This window comes from Poecilia latipinna, unplaced genomic scaffold, assembly GCF_001443285.1.
Source record: "Poecilia latipinna isolate Pla-1442-1.1 unplaced genomic scaffold, P_latipinna-1.0 Scaffold11, whole genome shotgun sequence".
Classification (NCBI taxonomy): domain Eukaryota; kingdom Metazoa; phylum Chordata; class Actinopteri; order Cyprinodontiformes; family Poeciliidae; genus Poecilia; species Poecilia latipinna.
The window spans coordinates 293,576-314,869 of NW_015112627.1; the positions used below are offsets into that span (position 1 = coordinate 293,576).

At 42.3% G+C, this 21,294-nt stretch overlaps 1 protein-coding gene across 3 annotated transcripts in view; it reads right to left on the bottom strand.

Annotated features, from left to right (window-relative positions):
* The window catches only part of nr4a3 (nuclear receptor subfamily 4, group A, member 3), a 27,475-nt gene extending 7,123 nt beyond the window's left edge, over positions 1 to 20,352 (bottom strand). Inside the window, exons 1-8 of one of the 3 annotated variants that reach the window (XM_015029986.1) lie at positions 20,008 to 20,098; positions 19,282 to 19,452; positions 18,502 to 18,583; positions 13,789 to 14,624; positions 7,415 to 7,544; positions 5,978 to 6,141; positions 5,680 to 5,879; positions 753 to 931 (exon numbers count right to left, since the gene is read on the bottom strand). In XM_015029986.1, the coding sequence (XP_014885472.1) occupies positions 753 to 931; positions 5,680 to 5,879; positions 5,978 to 6,141; positions 7,415 to 7,544; positions 13,789 to 14,624; positions 18,502 to 18,583; positions 19,282 to 19,452; positions 20,008 to 20,025 (1,780 nt within the window). In that variant the 5' untranslated portion in view covers positions 20,026 to 20,098. Of the gene's footprint in view, positions 1 to 752; positions 932 to 5,679; positions 5,880 to 5,977; positions 6,142 to 7,414; positions 7,545 to 13,788; positions 14,625 to 18,501; positions 18,584 to 19,281; positions 19,470 to 20,007; positions 20,099 to 20,152 lie in introns of those variants that run through there. The other 2 variants (XM_015029994.1, XM_015029977.1) reach the window with 2 other exon arrangements.
* Between the last annotated feature and the right edge of the window lie 942 nt (positions 20,353 to 21,294).

The following is a 21,294-nucleotide window of genomic DNA, read 5'->3' on the forward strand; positions in this document are numbered from 1 at the left end:
ATATATATATATATATATTTCATATTTCAGTTTAACTGAAAAGAACAAATCTGTTAGCACAATGTATGTACAATTAAAAGGTATAATAAACTGTATTTATATGTGTAAAATAATTAATTAAAGACCTTTGTGATGAAATTTCCACATAAAAGTTTATGTTTTTGGAAATCTATCAACATCCCACTTCTTAACTTGCTAATATTACTTTGGTAAAGTTCTCCATATCAATCAGATTTTGCCCACAGCCTTCGTCAGCTGAACCCACAGGTTTTCCATCAAGTCTGGTTTGTTTTTGACTCGGATGTGTGCTTGGACTCGCTGTGATGTAGAAAAATGTAATCCCCATCTATTATTCGTCTTCATTTTAATTTCATCCACCAAGAGAAAAAGTCCAGTTCTGAAGAAAAGTAGCCCCAGAGTATGATGTTGCCACCACCAATCATGAAAATGGGAATGAGGTTTATTTTGTTTCTTCAAGAAAAACCCCCAAAAAACTTTCCTCTCTCTAACTCCTACTTTTTACTGCAGACATATGGCAAATATAGATGTTTTATCACAGATTTACGTCCAGATGAGTTCAAGATATAAACCACATTTAAGGTGAGAGACTATTAAAAAATGATTTCTAAATGCCTTACTTGTTACATCACTAAACGTAAACTTCGAGATCCTGAGCGACTGACAGGAAGTCGTGTGGGTCAGGTAACAGTTAATGTATTTTTTCCTGCAGATGACTCGGGGGTTTTGGTTACCTGTGAGCAGAACGAGGGCAGACAGGCAGGCGAAGGCAGACGCATCGAGGTTGAGGGTCTGAAGGTGGGTAGAGAAATCCCGGATGGAGTCCAGCCACTCTCCAAACCCGCGAAGGCACTGGAACCTGTGCAGCACCAAGCCGTTGCAGAACACCAGCTTGTCCTCTGACAGCATAGACCTGAGAGACAGAAAATTTAAAAAAAAAAAAAAAAATGAAATTTTTCATAAAAATGCTGCATTTTCCCCTGATGCATTCAGACATACAGAGAAGGAAACAATTACACCAGCAAGCCAGAAACAAGACACACATCAAACGGAGGCATGAAGCTGATTAAGCTTGTGTGTTTTTTAAATTACAGCATTTAAAACCACTCTTGCATTTCCTTGTGGCAGGGTGGGGTGAAGGGTTAGGGCAGAGGCCTGCTTGCTCTGTGTGTGTGTGTGCGCGTGTGTGTGTGTGTGAATGTGCAGATAGGTAAACTGTTACAGCTTTAATGCTCCCAGGCTGTGGAGTGCAGTGGAAACACAAAGCTTTAATGAGGAAATGAAAAGGCCTCTCGGATGCATTTAACCATCACTTACTCACGGCACACAACATCCCGCTTTTTTTTTTTTTTTTTTAACTATCCAGCAGAGCAGGGAAAAGGGGGGGAGCAAACAATGAATGACGCATAGGACAGATGGGAGGTTGGAGGAGAAAAAAAAAGAGTGAGAGGAAAACAAATAATTGTGCAGATAGAAAGAAAAAAAATGAGGATTAAGGAAAAGACCTGGAAGCCACTAATTACAGTCTATGCAAACATTGGTTTAAAAGTTATGAGACTAAGAAGCAGCAACATTTGTGTCTAATTATCCTCACTACAGATTAAAAGATTTTACCCCCTCAAAGTTTTAGCCCAATGCACATAATCCAGACATTTAAAACGGGCATTAAAAAAAACATTTTCTCACTATGCAAGCTTTGCAAAGCATGGATGTATGGATTCAAGAAACAGCATGTGAAAAACCGTTCACGTTTTTACCAAACATTGCTTATTTGTGTTAGCGTGGCACTTTTACCCCTTTCCCTACACTCACTGTGATAATATTCTTTCTACATTTTTTTTAAAAACAGCGTGCATTTTCTACAGAAAGTTGCCAGTCGCCAAGCAACAAATAAATACAGGTATCAAGAGATGCCACACGAGGAGCTTTGAGCTTGTTTTTGACTGCATCCCTTCACACCATCTAGTCTAGATGAAAGTTCTCAACAGGAAACTTCAATTAGAAACCTTGAGAGGAACCTTTGAAAAGCGTTTCGTAGCTTTCATTCCTCCTGGTGGTTTCTGACATACAGAGTGCTCAGAAAGACTAACGCCTGCATTCTTTGCTTTTATCGTGTCTGGATCATAATTAAGCGTCGGCCAGTTATCAAGTTAAGCTGATGTTTTATAAAAGTTGCCGCTTTCAAAATCGCATTTTAAAAGTGATCCCGGAGAAAGCGAAGTTTCACTTTGCGCTCGCTGCATTGAGCACAAAGTGACCCGCTTCTACCCCTTTCCAAATTGTTGCTGCACACTGCTGGTCAGCAAAGTTGGCAACTACACCTTTCCTCACTTACAAGACAGACAAATTTGGCCAACAAATAAACAGACAAAAATAACCACCACTTGTTAAAATCTTGTTGTGTTATTCAAAATGTACTAGATTGCAACTGGCATTGCAATACCATTATGTGCAACATCACAGTTGCAAAAGAACTGACTGGATGCTGGGATTACATTTTAACTTCTATGCATTCAAACTCTATATCCTAGGCTGTCTTTTATGTCCACAGCTAGTGCAGATCTTGGAGACCAAGCTGTTAAAGATCAGGGATGATCAATGATGTAATTGCAACACCTGCTGCCTCTAAGTCCCTGCAGCCCATAAAAGATAAAATATCCTGCACAATAAGATTTCTAAAACTAAACTGGATAGGTAATTATTCTGTATTTTTGCTCTTTTTTCCCCAAAAACTCCCAAAACATTTTAAAACCAGACAAGCAAGTGACAAATGGAAACAAGCTAAGAATAATAATAATAATAAAAAATGAAGTCTGTTTTTCTTTTTGATCTGATTATTAAGTTGATGCCCCGTAGCTAAATGCTCAGCTTCATTTCATAACACTGCTTGGCCTCCGTCTGGTAGTAGCACATGATCAGCACTACACCGACGGGTAGACAAGCAGCCGGGCAGATGCACACTCACACTCACACCTACACACACACACACACACACACACACACGCACTTGCGAACACGCACACACGCAGCTGGATGTCTGCCACACATTCCACTCCCCCCTGACTACGCTGTCACCATGGTTATCAGCCAATAACCACAGAAACTGTTTGGTGACGGAGGGGATCACAGCGATGTGGATCCCACAAGAGCGAAGCAAATTTGCTCTGTGCACGCTGAACACACACACACACGCACACACATGCAGTCAGGGTTCAGACACACGCTTGTGAGTAGAGGGCCGCAGTGCAGGAAAGCGTTTTGGTTCAGCACGGGGTCAAGCAGAGCTGAAGCGATGGGATCTCAGTGTAGCACAGAAAGTAAGACAGGGCCAGATTTGTGTGTGGTTTCCTCTATGTTGTGGGAGTTAGGCTGATAGGAACATGAGAAGCGCATGCGTGTGTGTGTGTGTGCATGTGTGCGCGTGTGTCCGCCCTGTGACGTGACTCAGAGTCACCCCTCCTGCTGGGACTGTGATGCCACCACCCATCCTCTTCCCACCCTGCACCTGGACCTCCACCGGGAGGAGAGAAACTTCGACATCGTCACAGAGTCTGAGTAAGCGCGCCTGTGTTGCCTGACTGTGTTGGTCCTCTGCCCTAGACGACAGCTCAGACAAAAGGACGAGCTTGTAGCGCCATCTCCCCTCCTCCTCCTCCCGCCCATAAATTTAACCAGCAGCATGCCTTGCAGGAGCGGACCGGTAACCCAGGATAACGCTGAGGCCGAGGCCGAGACGGGTCGGGCCAGCTTCTGCGTGTACTCTGACTTTGCAAAGGTATTCACACGCCTGGCACCTTTTTTTTTTTTTAACACATTTTTTTCACGTCACAATCACATATTTCAGAGTATTTTTTTTTTTTTTTTTGATTTCACCAGATTTGGCTGCACTTGTATTTTTCCCTCCTGTCACAAAGTAGAACCAACTTTCACTGCAAGTACAGCTTCAAATTGTTTTGGGTATTTCTCTATAAGGAACTAGAAACTAAAACTTCAGCATTTTCTTCTTCAAACTGGATGAAAAGCATCTGTGACTCTTCCAAAATCTGCCACATAATCTGACTTGGATTTAGGACTGGGCTTTGACTGGGCCATTCTAACAGATGAACATTGTTTGATCTAAGCCACATGTTTCAAACTCAAGTCACACCGTAGCTTTTTATGTGGCCCTCATGGCTCTAGAGGGCCACATAAAAACAACCTTCAAGATAAGAGTTGTGTACTTGAATGTTATTCTATCGATCAAATCTGATCTGTTTTTATTTATACACTGCAAAATTAACTCAATGTGAAAAGACACTTGTACAAGAAGTACTCATCAGTTGCAGAGGTGGTTATTTATTCATATACTAACAGATTAATGGGAAGTTTTATCAGAGTTTTCTGACACAAAAAGTCCTTTGAGGACATTCATGATCTTAATTTGACCCAAAATGAAAATGAGTTTGACGGCCCTGATCTATCGTATCTCTGGTTGTATGTTTAACACAGTTTTTTAGTTGGAAGGTGGATCTAGAAAAGCATCCCTCCATCATGATGCTGCCATCGCAGATTTTAAAGGTGAGGATGGAAGTGGTAGACTTCCTTCACACTCAATGTTCTGCTTATGGGTCAATTTTGGTCTCTTCTGACCAAATCACTTTCTTCCCCACTCTGCAAAAACACCAAGTATGTGTTTCTAGTTTCCAGTTCAACTATCTTAGTGCATTTGAAATAAAACAAAATTAACTCAAAAGTGTTTTTTCAGTGAGAAATAGGGGCTTGTTTAAGTCAATAATTCCTTAATACTGATGCAAAAGTACTAAAGTGAAATAAGGTGGGACTAGCACTTTTTCATCAATATTAAGGAATTATTGACCTAAAACAAGCTCCTATGTCTTGCTCAGAAATAACTTGTAGGTTAGTTTTGTCTCATTTCGAGTGTAGTGATTTATTTACACAAGAAACAAGACGAAAATACTAGTTTGCTATCTTGTCTACACAGTTTGTCGCAAACAGGGGGGACGTCATGTGCCTTTTTTTATTTCAACAAGAACCTTTCTTTATTCTTCAACAAAGGCCAGATGTTTGGATCCCCCCTATAATTATCTTGTCAACAGGTCCTCCCACCTGAGCTGTGGATCTGTACAGCTCCTCCAGTTGATCTACAGCATAAAATCCTCCAAAAACTCATTGACGTTTTTGGTTATAATGTTACCAATGGTGATAAAAAAATTCCAGCAGTCTGAGCGGTTTTAAAAGACGCTGTGTGATCCAGCTCTTTCCTTTCAGTCAGCTGATCTCAACACGCATTTCCTCCCACAGCAAGCCTCTCCAGCCTCTCAGCTGACCAGCGTTTCGATGGAATCAATGCTGTTAGTTCATAGCGTTTACAGTTTTAGCCTGCAGAACACACACACACACATAGGGCTCTCTGTGCGTCAGATATCAGACGAGCGGAGAGGAACTCTGTGGGTGTAGCCGCTGTCATAGCTAAAGTCTCCATTCATAATTCGCTTCATATGGTGACTACTCAGCTGCACTCCTCCTACTCTGGAGATACACCAACACAGCGGCGCACCGGCTTTGCAAGCACATTTACACACTGCGATCCATTATGTTCATGAAATGATGTAAGATTGGAAAAAGAAACACAAGACAAAAAACACATACATCTTGTCTTACCTGTATGCGAGTCGCAGGACAAACAGCTCCAAAAAGGCCGAGTCTATGAGCAGGTTCTGATCGTCGCGCTGGAGTTCGGTGAAGCCCGGCAGCCGCTCGGCCCAGCACCTGGTGGTCTCCATGGAGATGGTGAGCAGCCTGTAGAAGAGCTGGATGTGCTCCGCGTCTGAGGTGGAGGACGGAGGGTCGGCGGCGCTGAACTGTTCGGATGCAGAGAGAGGGAAGAAGTTGTAAAACAAGAGCCGGCGCGAACCAGACTGAGCTTTTCCGATCGACGGGGGCGGCTGGGAGGGGGCACCTGGCTGTAGTCAAGGTCTCGCGGTGTGCAGTGGGAGTAAGCCCTGAGCAGAGCAGAGAGCAGGCTGAGCGGGGGCGACGGCGGGGACGCCTCTGTCTGCAGGGGGCTCTTTGGTTTGGAGGGCAGCCGTCCTCTGCGGCCCTTCAAGCTGTCAGTACGGACCACTGTGAAGCAGAGAAAGACGAGCAGCAAATTAGATTTTTATTTTTTTTTTCCCCCCCTCCAACTTAGTGACCCGATCTCGTCAGGAGCTGTCCAGCGTTCCCACCTTTCCCACGCAGCAGGCCAGCAGGTGGCAGTGGAGCTGCTCTGCTGGCACATGCATTAGCGTGGCAGGGGAATATGAGCGCTCTGGGTGTATTTGCATCGATGTGCTGTGTGTATGTGGGTGGGGGTATTACAGGACGTGTGAGACAGGTGAGAAACCTCAGGGGAACGAGGACAGTATGAGTGTCACACCGATTTTTCACATGAGAAAAACGCAGCACAAAGAAAAACAGAAAGGATGTGTGATTCTGATGGCCAGCCTTAACGCTGTTGTGGTTTGTTTTGTACAGTTGCATTTTGTCCACAGCATGAATATGTGTGGTTTGGGTCATTACTGGCCTCCTGAACACCAGCAGAAGGGAAAAATCAGAAAAATCGCAAAAATCGTTACATATGTTGAACATTTTTCAAATTTTGTGACAATTTAAACACAAACTTTAATAAATTTTCTTGGGATTTTATGTGACAAAGCAACTCAGTTAATTCAGATCTTTTGCGAAGGCCTCGAAGGTTTTGTGAACAAACAGAATCACATCCACAGCTCAGGATGGAGAATCTGTCGCCACGACAACTATCAGTGGACCAGTTAAATCTGGACTTTGTGGTAAAGAAGAAAACCATGAGAAAGTTTACTTGATGCTATTTGTCAAGGATGCGGAAGAATGCACTCCTGACCAGAAATTTACTTTTTGGGCAACATGCAAAACACAACATCCCCATCCTCACGGTGAACCATGAAGCAGAATGTTATCCTTACCCTAGCAGGGATACTTTTTCTTGCACAGGATAAGGGAAGCTGATATAATCAAAGCCTATTCTTGTGAGAATGGCCTAGACAAAGTGCAGACCTAAATCCAATTGAAAATCTGGGAAAAGACTAAATATTTATGCTCACAGATGCTTTCTGTCCAATATCCTGAAAAAACTAGCAGCTACAAAGCACCAACTCAGCAGGGGTAAATGCAAATGCACGCCACACTTTTCAGATTTTAAACAGGAATTAATCTCAAAACCACGTATCCATCTTACAATCATGCACCACTTTGTTGGTCTACCACATAAAATCCCATTAAAACCCACTGAAAACTGGGGGAAAGAAAGCTGCGAATACTTTAGAAATCAGGATAATGTTTTATGTAAGCACTTTCTTTCATGTGGGATGCTCCTTACCTTCTTTCACCATGCCCACGCTTAGGCACTTCTGAAAGCGGCAGTACTGGCAGCGGTTGCGTCTCCTTTTGTCCACAGGACAGTTCTTGCTGGCCAGACACACATACTTGGCGTTTTTCTGCACGGTGCGCTGGAATAACAATAAAAAATAAATAAATAAATAAAACAAAACAAGACATGCCGATGATCAGCCTCCAAACACAATCAGCACCTAATATTCGATTTGTTTAATTCAATTTTTCCTCCCCTATCGAAGAGCAGGAAGCAGAAGCTCGCAGGTCAGATTTTAATTACGCGCTGAAAGGCGACGGTGACATCAGTATAATTAGATAAAATTAATTTTCCAACAAGCCTCGCCTGCAGCAGGGATAATTTTATTACAGCCGGAGCTGACAATGGGGGGCCGGAGCGCGTGGCGCTAAGGATCCAGGTCCCGCGAGATGAGGTTGGGAGGGTGCGCGCGGGGGGGAGCCTGCGTGATCAGATTGTCTGTGAAGGCTCCCGGGTCAGCTCGTGGCACCTTTTCGGAGCCACGCGCATAGCTTCGCGCTTTTCTCAGTGGGCCCCGTGGGTGCTGTTTTCTCCTCTGCTGCGTGTCCCGCGCTGCTATTGCTGACCTTATTAAAATGAAAACCAAAAACAGCCACATGGGAGGACCGAATGAACCCGGAGTTTTCATGAATCAAAGGCCATTTATAATATCTGAGAAGACATCCAACATGCGCCAGCGGGACAGGTGGTCGTTTCTGATATTAGGTATGTGGCTCCCCGCCCAGGGCGCTTTAGTTTTACAGAGCGGCAGCTTTCTGAGGCTTATTTCATGTCCGGTGTGAGCGCCTTAAGTTTTCACAGTTTGGTAATAGTTATTGAAGACTTTGCAGCAATACTTACACTGATGGGTAGGCTGATGTCACACCCTCTTAGCAGAGGTGCAAGTAATAGCAAAGTAGTTAATAGTAGCTGGAAGGTTGGACATTCAGTCCTTTTTTTTATTATTACCTCAAACAAAGGATGGTGGAGGTGGAGTGAGAAAGCCAAGTTTACTGACTGTTTTTCCATTTAGATTTTTACAGAGCAGAGTGACAATTTGAAGCACTTTTGTTTAAAGTGTTTAAAGTGCTCAGTAATTATTTGTTGGTGCAAACAAGCCACAAAGCAACATGAGATTGTTAACTTTCAGTAAAACCTTCAGGGGGGGATCTTTACAGAAGTCTTTGACACATGGGATTAAAACTCATTAAACCCCTTTTGAGTTTTTTTTTCCTTTCTTTTTTCTTTGGCCTAAGGTGCAGATATGATAGAGCAAAGAGGTTCCATTGAGGGAAAAAAAAAGAGGGCAGGATCAGACCAGCCCCGATCATCAGCATACCTGCCTATGAAGAACAGCCCTCATTTCTACCGAGAGCTTAACTCTTTTCTTCATTTTGATGTTAAACGCACACATGTGTTTAGTACAGGCATCAAGCAATTACCAAAGACACTCAAAACATCCCCTGTGGTAATTCCTGACTTCACATGATCGCAGAGGCGCTTGTTAAGTGTAAATGCTTTTATTTGCAGACTGTTTACATTTTACACGTCGTCAAGCTGTGCCTCTAGAACAAGCCGTAAATTAAACAAACGGAACACACGGAAAGTGCCGCCGCCTCTCATTCTTCTTTTAAACGCCTCTAGAATGTATCAAAACAAATAAATCCAATTAGGAGACCCTCGCGCCACACATGCCCGCGTCCCCAGAGAGACCAATCACACACCAATTACACTGCGGGCTGCGCGCGGCTGCGGAGCCGACGCATCAAAGGAGGCGCCAGGGCCGGATGAGAGCGGTCGCCATGGCACCACGGCGGATTACGCTCCCTGCGCCTCAATGGCCGCTGACCCGTGCGCGCCGGGGATAAGGTAGTTATGGCTATTAACAGAGTTTATAGGGAAATCAGCATCCGCTTAGTCAGAAGAGGAAGAGCGGCCGGGGTGACGCAGGCATGTCAACATGGGTTCACACCTTTAACAGGTCTACCGCAGGGTCAGCGAGAAAAACAGTGGCGCCACCGAAACGGGGCTGGAGGTGGGGCTTGAGAGTGTCATGCATATTTTTATTGCATACATATTTATTATTTTGGTACTCTTGCCTTGGAATATAGGCAAGAGTTGTTTTGTTTCTGTTAAAAATAATAATAATAATAAAAAAAGTACTGAATGTTCAGCCTTCCAGTAGCTATTAACTACTTTCCTGTTACTTGACCTCTGGTAAGATGGTGTGACATCAGCGTATTTTGATTCATATCCATCACTCACTGAAACCTCCTGAACACCGAGGAGAAAGGCTGTGGGATGCACTCATAGTATTACTGCTGTTGCTGCTCTCTACAGGAGAGGTCACTGAGATCCAGTGCTGCTAGACTTAAGATATGTGTGGATTTGATTTGTTTCCCTGCAGTGGATTGAAAGCTACAGATTTAAAGAGGTTTGTAAAGGCTGAGTTAAGTCTGGCTGTTTGACAATAGTCTGCTATGTTTAATTTACTGCTACTTCCAAGAAAATCTTGAGTTTTCAGTGATCAAATAAAATCTCAATGAATTAACATCTTGTAACACAGGTGTTAATTCATTAAGAGATCAGTATATATAAGACTGCAATGTTTTTTCTTGTTTCCTATAATCCACGCTTTAGTGATATAAACTGCAGGTTAATGCCCACCAGGCCAGTAGGGGGCCCTCAAGAGCCCATAACCTCTAAATTGCAGAATTTGTTTTGTTGTTTGTTTTCAACTTTATCAAGAATGAACAAACTTTTAAATTTCTTCCATAGTTTTCAACAGAGCAGGAAAAAAAAACAAACTATTTAGTTAAATTATTTAACATTTAAATTCTGGGGACAAGTTCACAACCTGTGACCGGATTAACAGCAACGTTAGGTGGGACGTAATTTATGCTGCCGCTTTAGTTTCATATTGTATGTCGCTTGAGTCACAATTTATGCACACTGCAGGTGTCAGACAAAAAGTCTCTACAAGTACCTGAAAAAAAAAACATGTAAACCCAAGCACAACTAATTAAATGTGGCTGCCAGTACAGACTCTACTTAGTCTGCATTAAAGTGCTGCACAAATAAAGAAGAAAAGAGGAGAAAAAAGTCCTAATTTTAGAGAACTTCTACAATTTAACCAATTTACAGCTTCTATCTTTAGATTTATTCAATAAATACTCTCTATGGTGAGTGACAAACTGTCAATGTAAGAAAGTACTTGTTAGCTCTCTAGTTAACTTTCAATGCAGAGTGTGCATGAAAACAAAGAGGGTGAATCTGTGGGGGCTCTTATCTGGGCTCACAAATCAAATTTTGCTCAGAGCCTCATTCAAGCTAGGGTTGACCATGACTCTGTTTTTCATTTATGCGATGTATACTGTAGTTTAATTTCAATCTGCCATGTTTAACTCAAATTCCAACTAAGTTCTGGTGAATTCACAGACTGAATCAAAATGTCTCTGGGCACTAAACCCGCTTCAAGCTGAAAAGGGTTCAGGTGAAAAATCAACCTCTCAAATGAGCACAAATGTCAAAAAAAGGCACACTGTGGGTGTTGTGGGGCCTTGATGGAGCAAGCAGAGGCAGATTCTTGACATGTAACATATTTGGTTTAAATTAAAGCCCCTGTAGGGGCTTTTTTTGTGTGCCCCTCTCAACTTAAATTCTCGTCAATTTCTTTGTGGACGAACAAACAATGTTGACCTAAGCTTACACAACAGCAGCCTTTTCCTGTGCATTTTGACTAACTTGTATTTCCCATTTATGCATTTAAAAATACACTTTTCACAGCTGCTTTGTCACAATTCTGCCACATAACTGGGTATAACTAACTTCCTTTCCAAAAGATGGAACTTAACATTTCTGTGCACCAAGCTCAGCTGATGAGCAGAGCAGCACTGGTGTGCATAAAAACACATATTTTTAATGCTCTGCTCCGTGCAACAAAATGCATTATAAAAGCAGGTGAGATGGAGTCAAATTTTTAAAATACAAGCTGAATAGATTCACTTCATTACTGAAAAAAAACAACAGACACACACACACACACACACACACACACACACACACACACACACACACACACACACGCACACAGACACACACACACATAGTGAATGGCACACATTATTCAGCCAAAAATAATAGAATGAGGGACAGAAAAAGTTGTTTAACATCTGAAATTAATTCATGAGGAAATGTGCTTCAAATTGCATTAATAAACTAGCAATAATTTACAGCTACCCTGTTCTGTGGATTAATGTGTCATAACTACTCGGAGATAATTAAATATAATCAGGGAAGTATTTCAGGGGACAATAAAACCATCACAATAATGGAGGTAATGTGCATAAAAATATGTAAAAAAAATACATATATATTTATATACAGTGTATATATACTGTATATGAAAACCTCCTGTTTTTCTTGCATATGAAGCAAAACAGGTGGTTTTCCTTATTTGTGCTACAATCTACAAAGTGAACAAAGGAATTTTAACATATATGTTTTTCTTTAAATGTGGTTGCATGCATGTGTCGCTTGCGCATGTTTGCATCTGCATGTGTGTGTGTAGAGGAAGCACAGACTCTGTGGCTGCTGAGTTCTGTAACAAGCACACACACAGACACTGACACACAGCCTGCAGCCTGCTGCCATCAGACACTGTTTTCATTAATTACTAAATAAAAACAAATTGTCAACCTAATTGAAAAGAAGGATAATTCATTTCCACCTACCAGAGGCATTATTCAATTACCTCTGCACCCTCTGACTTGCTGCCACTTCATTTTTGCTCCTGCAGAAAGCCCTAACAAAGTGTGCTGGGATTTTTTTTTTTAATGCAGAGATATATAAATTAAAATTACGAATAGTGCAAGAGAATTACACTACCTGAATTTAATGTCTTTCTGCTTGGAGTTCTTGTGCTACTCACTTATTTAAAAAAAATAACAAAAAAACATCTTGCACTCAGTAGAAAAATGTAAAGTCTGTTGCATTTTTATGACTTGCGCGTTGGACTTGAAACCGTATCTTGCATTAGCACGTGTGCGGTGATATGTGATGTGTGGCAGCCAGAATGAAAAGCGCACGACTGAATCATTTGCGGAGCCCGAATTTCAACCTGACTCATGTTGGACGTGGTATTGTGTCAGTGAAATGTGGTCAATTTCACTGCTGCAATACTAACAAGCAGAAAGGAAACTTTGATTTCAAGGAGGAGACCTTTTTCCGCTGCACACTCGCTGCGCTGTGTTTCAGACAGAGAATAAGGGCTGTTATCAGCCTGTGTTCTCAAATAAGACAAGCCAACACACACTCCTGGGTAAATGCAGACACTTTGCCCACTTGGTTGCTGGGAGAGATGACCCCCCGTGGGTGTGCTGAGCTTTCACTATGACTGTGAGGATGATTTAGAGAGCGGAGAGGAAGGTGTAAGAGTGGGAGCAAGGCAAGAGCAAGAAAATAGTTTCAAGAGAAACACGTCAGTTTGATGTAAGTTTGGAGGAGGTGACTGCGCGCGTTTGGTGGGATCGGGTCAAAGACGTTGGCAACAGGAGAGGATAATGAGAAAGAGAACAATTCAAAACACAGAAAAGCTAAGTGGATTACACATTTTCTGTCGTGTTATCCCTTCATTTAAAGTAATATTTTTTATACATGCTGCCTCCTCCCCTGCTGTTGTTACACACTGCCTGTCAGCTGGCTGCAAGACAGCTGCTGCACTTTTGCTTTTCTTAAAAAAAAAAAAAAAAACCCCTAAAAAAATTTATTTTTTTTAAAAAAAATTCCAATTTATAAAAACAATTAGTGCAATAACAATTAAAGCAGCTCCACCAATGCCTTTTAGGAAGGTAAATCAGTTGATTTAGTTAGTTTTGTGTAAAATGTGAAAAAAAAGACATAAAAGAAACAAAGCAAGGTCAAATAAGTTCATACTTTTCTTACCTCCATTTCACACAAATAGTTATCTAAATATATGTCATTGTAATGTGAATATGTTTGAAATACATAAATAAACTAACTAACTTGTTCCTGCATGGTGCCAGTCATGCTGAGATATATATGTTTATATCATCAACTCATGTAGAATCTTAATTTTATACTCGAAACTCTGGTTTTTATATTCGCTTTTAACTCCATCTGAGAATGAGACTTTCATGTATCTTTATCATAGCTTTTAATTTGGCCTTATTGTTTTGTTATTTACCTGTTTTATCACGGCAGTGACTCACTTTGGCTGTTTTTAAATGTTCTTCATAAATAAACCAAGCAGTGATGCATTCTCACATCCATGACATACTGTCCCAAATAACAGGCTTTATTTTAAAACTTTAGAGAGTTTTTACCTTGAAGAAGCCCTTGCAGCCCTCGCAGGTGCGTACGCCGTAGTGCTGGCATGCTGCGTTGTCCCCACACACCGCGCAGGTCCCCTCTCCCTGTGGGCCCCGAGGGGGCGGCGAGGGCAGGCTGTCCCCTAGCAGGGGGCCACACGGTCCCAGAGCCAGGGAGCGGAAGGCGAGGCTGCTGCCCCCGGCCCCGCGGTGCAGCTGGTACATGGGCTGCTCCAGGTGCTGGCCGTGCGGGTGGGACACTGACGAAGAAGATGAGGATGAAGAGGACGAGGTGCGAACTAGCCCCCCTCCGAGGCTCTCGTAGCCGCCAACGCTGCCGCCGCTGTGAGGCGGGGAGTGCTGGTAAAAGTGCGAAAAGCGAGGGGACTTGAGGGGTCCCGACTCGAGGCCCGAGCCCATGGAGTGAGGGTGAGACTGGGGGCCCAAGGAGTGTTCGTCCCACATGAAGGAGGTCCCAGGCTGCTGTGTCATGGACGGGGTGGTGGGGGTGGATGGAGGGGACTGCTTAAAGTACATGGTGGTGGAGGTCATGGCCTCCATGGGTGGGGCAGTTGGGTAACTCTCCTCCTCCTTCTTGATGGTAGGCCTGTGGGGGGGCATCTGGTACAGGCAGGAGGACTTGGGCTCGTAGCTGCCCTCCACAAAGACGTTGAAGCTCGGGAGGGAGGTGGTGGCAGCGGCAGAGATCTCACCCCCACCCAGGTCCAGCTTGGTGTAGTCCGGGGTCATAAGGTCAGAGCCGTAGCTGTCACCCTGGTAGCCGAAGGACTGGCCGGAGTAAGCGGAGCCTGGAGGGGCCGGCCCGTACTGAGCCTGCACACAGGGCATGTCTGCGGGGGGGCAAAGGGCATACAGACGGGTCAGAGCTACACGACACAACTCAGTCACGGGATTTTTATTCAAAAAGCATATTATTGTGTTAGTGGAGTACAGTAGAAGCCTATAGCAACAATTGTTAAATAGATATGCAACACAAGGGTGGGATTTTGAGACAGATGCTACGATAAATCTAGAGGAAAAAGCAGAATCTATTAGAGGCTCGTGCACATCAGCCTACCAATCAAAATGTGACTAAAAACTTCTGCACAGCTCTATTGGAACAGGCAGTTTTTAACTGGTTGCACCATTTTCCGTCCCTAATTTCTGCCACGCAGTGCCATTCACTTTGTGTCATGCTTTTACACTCCTTGCACTTGTGATGAACAATTACTCAGCAGGAATATGTGAAGCCCCAACAGGCGCAACTTCAAACCTAAGTGATTTGGTCCGCGCGGTTAGTCAGGTAAGGAAGGGGGAAGAAGCAGCAAGATTCAGATCCAGTTATTTGTGTTTGTCCTGTGTGTGTATGTGTGTGTGTGTGTGTGTGTGTGTGTGTGTGTGTGTGTGGGTTGGGTGAGCGCACTCTGGTTAGTCAGATGGCAAAGCAGATGAGATAACATTAAATAATAATGGAACCCTATGGTGGTGTTGGAGACTTCCCACACACACATTCACACACATAGATACAGTGATAAACACAGACAAAAACATACTCTGATATTTCCCCTAACTGAGGCAGACGCCAGCCGGTGTGTCTTGAGTTATCCTCTGATTTAATTCAGCTGCTGTCACAAAAACAGACCACCTTTTAAACCTGGGTTGGTCATCACATTTATCACTGCCACTCTACAGGGCGCCGTGTGATTCTGTTGATATTCATATCTATTGATATTAGAGTTACTGCCATCACTATCTACAATAACTCTTTGAAGAATTTGAACATTTTATTTCCCTTTCAGATCAACAAAGGATTTTTGAATTGAATTAAATTGAATAGCACGCATGTTGCACTGTTCAGTTTGGGAAACTGGGAAACAAACTCTGAAATGTAAAAAGTATCATGTTAAATGTTCAATTTTTTATACAAGAAAATAGCCAATAAAAAAAAAAACTTGTTAAAAAAAATTAAAGGTATTAAGTTTGATTCAAATAATTTTTTCATAAATCAGTGTGATAGCTGGCCAAAGATGTTTGTCAATCCCTGATGGTATTTTTATTCCCCAATTCAATTCAGTTTATTTCATAACCAATGTTATCCAAAAAAAAAAAAAAAGTTATTTCAATTAAATCACATAATCCAACTTATTCTAGGTATCAAACAGTGCATCAAGTTCAGCTCGTTATTCAAATTAGTAGTTTTTGAACGCTCAAGTCAAATTTTCCACGATTCTAGTTGGAAGTACAGAAAGAACTCAAAATCCCTCTAATTTACCCAACTGGGAAACCTCAGAGCTCACAGACTGCATGTCTCATATGGCTGCAGAGAGTATAAAATGTAAAGTGTACACCTTGTATCTCATTCAACCAGTGGCACAAGGAGTGCTGAGAAACATTCTTGTGAACATGTTCCTTTTGCTTTTGAACAGATCTGGAGAAAAACACTTGTTGTTGTCTGATATTGCTAATGCTAGTTGGCACCAAAAAAGTTGCTGCTGACTTTCTGATTTGGAGCTTTGGTGTGAAATTCCTGCTGGCAAAGTTGGAGGTTGTAAGGGAACCCATCCAATATGGCTGCCACACTTATGAAATGTAGTCTTTTTTTTTTTAATTAACTCTTATGATTGTTTGGACGTTCTTAAACCAGTGGCACACATTAGCAGGCTACCTTAAAGCATCCATTTGTAAACACGTTTCTTTAGTTGCTGTTGTCTTGTACTGCTAATCCCAGCTGGCACAGAAACTGTAAGCAAACCCTGCGTGTTTTGTAGTTCAACTCTGACGTGACGTCATTCTCAAATCTTAAAACAAATGGAACGCGACACTAGGACGCGCTCAGCCCCGGAGTGACGTCATTTCCAGGTCCCACAGCGCAGCATTGCTTTCAGTCACGGAATGTGGAATCTGTTCTTGTGGCTTTAATAAAGGCGCCGCCATCAAATCAATGTCAATTATTCAATTCCACTGCTCACACGCTGAATAATTCAGGACAGTTTGACAAATCGCAATGTCTTGTATCTATAAATAGTGTAAAACTTAAGAAGTAATTTCTATTTGCTTTTGATTTCAACTGAACGCTCTGCAAGGATGCCTATGGCCCAGCAACCTTTTTTTTTTTTTTTTCAAATCAAAAGACGTAGTTTTCAGTGTTCATTTTCCGTCTTGTCAGTACTCAATGCCAACTCAGCCGGAGGCTTGTTGCGTTTGCTCCTTTGTCAACACGTCGGCTGCTCCCAATTGACGCCCAGCATGCACGCACTTCTGCCGTAATCACCACGGTTCCCTGCGCGTCACACTTTCATCCAGTTAGGCACGGGACATGCAGGTCTGAGGGCGCTAACCAAACCCCCTTTGCCAGTCTATCCAAGCGGTATCCTTACTTCGACTCGGTCTGAGGGAATTAAAGCCAATTAACTTTATTTGCAGCAAAACTGAAAGTCCGGTAACTTCATTAAAAACACTGTTTCTTCTTATCAGGTGCGGTCACAGAAAGTATAATAAGACACTCTGAAAGCAGCCGGCGTGTTTAAATTTGCGGTCGTAAATGCTCATATAAACTGCTGACGGCAGACAGTGACACATTGAGAAGCTCTGGCGCAATTAAAATATACCTGGAGCGTTACCACGGGTTCTGCCGATTAATCAAGAATAATCTACAAATGTATTTATTTACTTAACATTTTATATTAAAAATAAGAATTCGAATATTTAGCATTATTTTACATTTCTTTTTAAAACAGTTCTTATCTTAAGTCATTGAGGTATCTACACACAAAGCGCTAAGGCAAGCCTATAAACCAATAAAACAGGCTTTTTTTTTTAAACATATATTCAGGATATGAGTCAAGCTCTATGCCTACGTGTCCTTGACGTCATCTTTTTTTTTTTTCTACGCTACGAGTGACCATCTCCACAACCCACGTGGAAAAACACGCATGGAGCAATAAGGGCGTCATGGGGCCTTTCAGTGCAAAACCTAAATAGTTTTATTTCTTTCTACTGCATCAGAGGAAGAGGATGAGAGGAGAGTGCGGCGGTAAAGTTTGAGGCTGTGCTGTGTCAGTAGGTCAAACCCCAGTTAAGTATTAGTGTGAGTGCAAGTGTGTGTAAAAGACTCCCAGCACCTGCCATGTCCTGACACACCTCGCAGCAGCTCATTAGGCTGTCAGAAGAGTTTAAGTTTAAAGGTTTGTCGAGGCTGACTTTGCCTCAGGTGAGCTCAAGAAGAAGTGAGAAATATTAAAGATGAAACATTTTCACGTTGGTCTCTGTGAGTCAGATTAGTAGCTAATGCTTTTGAGGAGCAATTATTATTATTATTTTTTTAAATAAAAGCATGCACACATTTTTTTTTTTGTTACTCTCCACCATTGATGTCCGGGATGTCAACAAGTATCTGTGTGAGCTCATTGTGCTAATAACATGTGCCCTCATCCTGAGGAGAACCTGTAGAACCACTTCTTGTCAAGTCTCAACCCTCGCCAACACACACCCAGCTTCACAGATTCAGATCCTCCTCCAGACATGTAAGATTTTTTTCACAGGTGAAATTTTGGTTTTCCGTAGACTCCAGCACCAACATTAAAATCTCCCTACACTTCATAAAATACAACCGTGTGTGTGTGTGTGTGTGTGCGTGTGTGTATGCAAGCAAAAGGACAGACAACCCAAGCAGAGTCAGACAAAAGAGGGGTGCAGCGTACAGTGAGGCAAAGGGAAACAGTCTCTAACCTCGAGATGTGCATTTCAACTGGACAAACTGCAGCTGTTCCAATAACTGAGCGCGCCTGTTCATTGTCAGAATGCCATAGATCTAACAAATAAAAACATGAAGTTGCACACATCAATTAGAAAGCATTTTTTCTTTCTTAATACTGTCAAAAAAATAAAAAATTTAAAATTAAAATTCAGAGGCCTCTTTACACACATGAAGAATAAAGTTACAGATATGTTGTGAAGATGCACAAAAAGCAGACAGATGCATTTACATGACAAAGCCTTCAGTTTGAGGGGCTCATTGTGAAGAACTGAAACGAAAGTGTGTGAGGTTCTCAAAAGAATACTGAAACACCCCACCCAGCACCAATCTCTTATCTTAATGACTGAAATGTCACTGACACCAACACTCCTACGCGCACACACATACCCACAAATCATACAACTCTTAATTCTTTTATTTGAACGGGAAAAAACCTGGAGAAATTACCCACGCTTGATTAAATTCAGATTTAAATTATGATGTAGCTTCTGACATATGAAATTCACTATCTGCCATCAAACACACCGCAAAAAAGGGCGCAGAGAGAGAGAGAGAGAGAGAGAGAGAGAGAGCTGTCACTGCAGAAAGCATCAACTGAGAGAGAGAAAGAAAAAGAAAGAGAAAGAAAGAAAGAAAGAAAGAGAGAAAGGAAGAAAGAAAGAAAGAAAGAAAGAAAGAAAGAAAGAAAGAAAGAAAGAAAGAAAGAAAGAAAGAAAGAAAAATAGAAAGAAAGACAGGTCTCAGTTGTATACCTGGTGAAAGAGCTTCGCGCTGAATGTTGCTGGGTGTCCGGGGTTTAGGGGTGTCGTGGCTGCGGCCGGGGCAGGGCTCCTGGAGCGGGGAGGACTCGGCGGACGTGGCACAGGAGGGATCCGATCGCCGGGGCTCCGAGCTCGGCTGGGCGCGCTCTTCCGAACCTGTGCCTGCAGAACCACATGTGTGGGTTAGAAGAAGGGAACTGAAAGAAAAGGTGGGTGATGACTACCCTGTGCAAGCAGCGATCATCAAAATCCACACACACGCACAAAACAAGGAGCAAGTTTTGATATTATTATTGACACAATTTTTGTAAACTTGCAAAACTCTGTTTAGCAAATTCCAAGAGTAGAAAAACACAACTAACACTTTTAAAATGTAAACTAGGAAAATCTGCATATCAATAATTATAATAAAATACAATCAACTCAGTTAATCCTTGAATATGAAATTATTTATGAAAAATAAATTCCAACAGATAAAGTGCAACAAATCACCCAAAAAGATGCGAAGAGACATAATAGAGCATGAAAGGAGATGTAGGTAATAAAACAATAAATTACAATCTGAATCCATGCAAATCTCCTTGGATATCATGGCAGACAAATATTCACATCTCATTATCAAACCCTGATTGATTTTAAGACTAAAATCTATGCTGCAAAGTAAATATTAGGAACCACAACTAAGGTCTATCGGCTCATTTCAGAAGTTGCACTTACGTGGGCGACAGGTTTCATTCTAACGCAAAAAAAAGAAGAAGAAGAAAAAAAAGAAAGCCCTCAAGAGTTATTATAAGATAACCAGAATGCGCGCATCAAATAATTAATTCAACAAGAACAAGTTGTAAAAGAAATATCTACACACCTATAAAGGTGAATATTTTTAAAAACAGCGCGTCCGGGCCATCAGTTCTCTTGCCTCTGATCACGGCCGTACCAGTCCGCTCAAGGTTCATCCAGAGCGGCAGACTTAATGAACTGGAAGTGCTGGGAGAGTCGGACCTGAAACCTTTCAACCAGCGGGGCTCCTGTGTGCTGTGCGCCTTCAGCTCCCTGTCAACTGCAAGAGGACGCTCAGATGCTGCAGGATTTCAAGACCCAGAGCGCCCCCTTTCTGTCAAACACTGTTTCTCATTCTCTCTCTCTCCTCCCCGTCCTCCCTCTCTTTACAAGCAGAGAAAATCAGTGATACGGTTTAAGTTGTAAGACCACTAACTGTCCTCTAGCGGGTTTATTTGCGCAAGTCACAACAATCATGACCATCATTTGGGTATTAGTGTCAACAATATTAATAATCTCCGCGACAGCCATTCATTTTTTTTAAATTAGCACTTTCTCCCAAACTAATCCCAGTTTTTAGAGAAAACATTACAACTTTGCAACTATTTTTGTGCTTCTGTTGGTCAAGATGTTCTTTTTATAGTCTAGAAACCTGATGCATCGTATCAAATTATACAGAAACAAACAAAAATAGTTGTATAACATTTATTTGATTAGAGCTAATTTGGAACAATTAAGTCATTATTCAATTAGGCGTATAGTCATTTGAGTGGGCTTTGGGGAAAAACGAGAGGAAAACATTCATGTTTGATAAGAGCATAGCAGGAAAAAGATGCTGCTGTTCTTACATAACTTCTCGAGGTAAAAATGGAAACGTGCGTAATTGCGCTCTTATCTCAGCTTTTAAATGTTTATTAGCACATTTTCCACCTCGAAACTAAGACAGGATCTGTTTCACAAACTAGTCTCCACTCGCTTGTGCTTCGTCCTCAAAAGAACACCCCGAAGGAGGGGATCTGGCCCCAATAACGCGCTCACCCACCAGTAACCAAGAGAACGACACAAGAGCCGCAAAACACGCGCCCCGGAGCGCCGGTATAGGCCCCGGTAGCCCCTCACACCAATAACCCCGGACAGACAGGGGGCAAGAGAAGGCTTCCAGCAAACAGAGGGAATATAAAGGCGAAAGAGAGAGAGAAGAGAAATATATGAGTACTGTAAATCAGC